Raw genomic sequence first — 3,340 nt, 5'->3', positions numbered from 1 at the left:
GCACTCCCCGCCAGACCAGCCAGCACCGCTACGCGTGAGTATTAATTATGACGTCAATCCCACCAGCATAATAAGGGCGTGAAAAAGAGTAGCAATACTGATTGTTGTCGAAAGTTGACTCTCTCTCTCTTTCTCTCTCTTTTAAAGTAAGTTGGCCGTCAGCTCAACAAAGTTTTGTTGATTACTGAATTACTAGTTAACTAATGTTACTGAAAGAAAAATATTATTAAAAGTGTGAAAAACTGTAACATTTCAGCTTGTTGTTTATTGTTAATGTATACATGTATTCTTTGACGAAAATAACCTGTTTATGAAAGCCTGTTTTCACTTATCACTTGTAATCGTTGGTACGTCGGTGTTAACATCCTTACATAAAAATAAACATTGTATATTGAGGCTAATTTATTAACTTTATGATAATGAGTCAACTATAACACTTCATGTTTGATATATTTTAAATAGCATGTAATTGAAGATATTGAATGTATGTATTGCAGAACCCTATGACGGTAGCGTCGAAGGTGCCGCGCTCGCAGCCCATCGACGTGTTGCGATCGAACAATAACCGAAATACGACCAACATCGGCTCACTCTCACCGCCATCCGTAAGTTACAACACTACACTGTTGATCGTCATCCTTATCTATACTAAGAGGAAAGATTTGTATTTTTGTATGTTACGAAATAATTCAGAAACTACTGGGCCGATATTAATAATTCTTTCATTATTAGAAAGCTAATTTATCTGGCTATATTTTTTTAATTACACGCGGATGTAGTCGCGTGCAACAGCTAGTGATCAGATAATTTTACTTCGTTTGATATATTGTATGGATTAAAAAAAATCTGGTATATATTTTTGCTAATTAGGTAAAATAATGCATTCAATTGTTAATCGGAATGAATCATACATTCATACTATTATTATAAATGTTAAAGTTTAGATGTATGGACAGATGTTAGTTAGAGTTTGTAGCCTAAGTTGCTGACAGGATCTCTAAGAAATTTGGCATAGATGTAGAGAATAGTCTGAAAGAACACATAGGCTATTTGGTTTTGTTTTTTTGATTACCAAGTGGACGGAGTCGCGGGCGAAAGCTAGTTTCCTATAATTTGAAATGCATATGGCAATGTGTTGCAGGTGCCGTTCACGATGGGCACTCCGCCGTCGACGCGGCGGCGCAGCGCGTCCGGCAGCTCGCCGCCGCCCTCGCTGTGGCAGGTCTCGCCCACCAACGCCAGCCCGCTGCGCAGATCCGGTACAGAACTCTACACTAATGTTATAAAGAAAGAACATTTGTACTTTTATGTGTAAAGAATAAACTCAAAAACTAATTGATCGTTCTAAAATATTATTTACAATTCCGCGCGAAGTCGCGAGCAAAAACTAGTTTATGTGTCTTACTAATGTTATAAATGCAAAAGTATAGATGGATAGATAAATGTTTGTTAAAGTTTGTAATCTAACCTAACCTAACCGGCTGAACGAATTTTGATGCAATTAAGTATAGGTGTACAATAGTCTAGTGTACTTGATTTGTTGTTTTTTTTTTAATTCCACGCAAATGGAGTCGCGTGCGAAAGGTAGCTACATTATAAATAAATTGGGATTAGTAATTTTCCTTAATGTTTATAAACTAGCTTATTCCCGCAACACCGTTCCGTGAAATTAAAAAAAAAAAACAAAAGTGAGTAGCCTTTGTGTTCTTCCAGACTATCCTCTAAATCTATACTAAATTTCATCGAAATCCGTTTAGTTGTTTAGGTTAGAAACTTTAACAAACATCCATCCATCCATCTAAACTATCACATTTATATTAGTATGGATTATGATGTGTGAGTATGTGTGAGCGCAGGCTCGTCCCCGCCGGTGTCGCTGGCGCTGAAGGCGAGCGGCGAGGCGGCGTCGCCGAAGCGCGGCGCGCTGCCCGAGGCGCTGCTGCGCGGCCTCAAGCTGCACCAGGACCCGCCCGTCTACATACCCAACCTGCAGGAGGACACCATACTCGCCGTACGTACACAGACAAACTGACCGTGCTCCACAATCAAACCTAACAATGCTTTGAACATTTTAAAACGAGACTCGGAACAAAAACACGACGCTTATAAATATGTCTGTACGAAATCGGTTAAACAAGGCTAGTATCTTTATTATTATTCCTTCGTTTGCACCATTCACTGCTATCTAATTAGTTATTTGTAGGAAGAGTTCGTATTGTTGTAATGAACAAGGCAATGTTTCCTGAAATTGAAGACGGCGGATTTCCGCGGNNNNACAGCCTATCTACCATTAGTTCAATCGACCCAATGGGTATATTCTCAACGGGAAACACTTTAACTACACTATAAAACTAACGGCTGAATATTGAATCTCAATAAAGCGATTTGTCGCTTCAAAGAAACCGTTTACAATATGAAAAGTGTCAAAATGTTAAAGGAATTTAGGGTTTAAGCTTGGCTTAAAATCGTATGACACTCTTTATCTCATTCGAAATTGTGAGCTGTCATAAAATGTGTATAATACTACACGTGGTTGTTGTGTTGCAGGAGGAGCACAGCAAGGTGTTCTCGCAGCTGAACTTCGTGCTGATGCTAGCGGAGCTGCTGTCAGACCTCGCCGTCTCCTGCGGCGCGCCCATCGCCGCACTCATGGACACATCCGATGGTGAGGATACACTATTACAATAGCTGCCTGCTGGAAGGGATAGCTCCCCCTACCTCCTATAATGACAAATGTAAAATAGATACTTCGCCCATATGAATGCTACACCTAAATCTATGGTTTATGGTAATGATCTAGGCTAGGGCTAACCCTAGGCCGAGCCGATGGTGTTGCTCATGTTCATTAATATTCGAGTGGAACTTACAATAACGTCTTCGTATTTTCATATGCAATATCAGTTTTAACGAAAATAATTATACATGGTATTTTAGTTTATATTTCTATCCTAATCTATACTAATATTATAAAGAGGAAAACTTTGTATTTTTGTATGTATTGAAATAACTCAAAAACCACTGGACTGATTTTAAAAATTCTTTCACTTTTAGAAAGGTAATTTATCTATGAGTAACATAGGCTATATTTTATTATTACTAATGTTTAGGAACTATTAATAAACAGCGTGTTTCTGGACGGCGGCATTAAAAATTTATTTTATAAAGAGGAAAGGTTTGTATTTTTGCATATTTTGAAATACCTCAAAACCTATTTAGCCAATTTTAAGAACTCTCACCGTTAGAAAGGTAATTTTGTGCGTAACATAGGCTATTCTTTTAGCGAGCACCAGGTAGTAATATATGTTGTGTGATTGCAGAGCGTTGCGGGTCGAGCGTGCGG

General features: G+C 38.5%; 1 protein-coding gene across 1 annotated transcript in view; it reads left to right on the top strand.

Annotated features, from left to right (window-relative positions):
- LOC106108432 (serine/threonine-protein kinase unc-51) overlaps positions 1-3,340 on the top strand; it is a 36,387-nt gene that overhangs the window by 30,140 nt on the left and 2,907 nt on the right. Inside the window, exons 10-15 of the mRNA XM_013289597.1 lie at positions 2-34; positions 498-605; positions 1,142-1,259; positions 1,857-2,011; positions 2,548-2,665; positions 3,318-3,334. Of these exons, the coding sequence (XP_013145051.1) occupies positions 2-34; positions 498-605; positions 1,142-1,259; positions 1,857-2,011; positions 2,548-2,665; positions 3,318-3,334 (549 nt within the window). The remainder of the gene's footprint in view (position 1; positions 35-497; positions 606-1,141; positions 1,260-1,856; positions 2,012-2,547; positions 2,666-3,317; positions 3,335-3,340) is intronic.

Source organism: Papilio polytes, unplaced genomic scaffold (genome assembly GCF_000836215.1).
Source record: "Papilio polytes unplaced genomic scaffold, Ppol_1.0 DF821511.1, whole genome shotgun sequence".
Classification (NCBI taxonomy): Eukaryota; Metazoa; Arthropoda; class Insecta; order Lepidoptera; family Papilionidae; genus Papilio; species Papilio polytes.
Note: the sequence above shows the minus strand (reverse complement) of the source record. Positions and strands in the feature narration are given on the sequence as shown.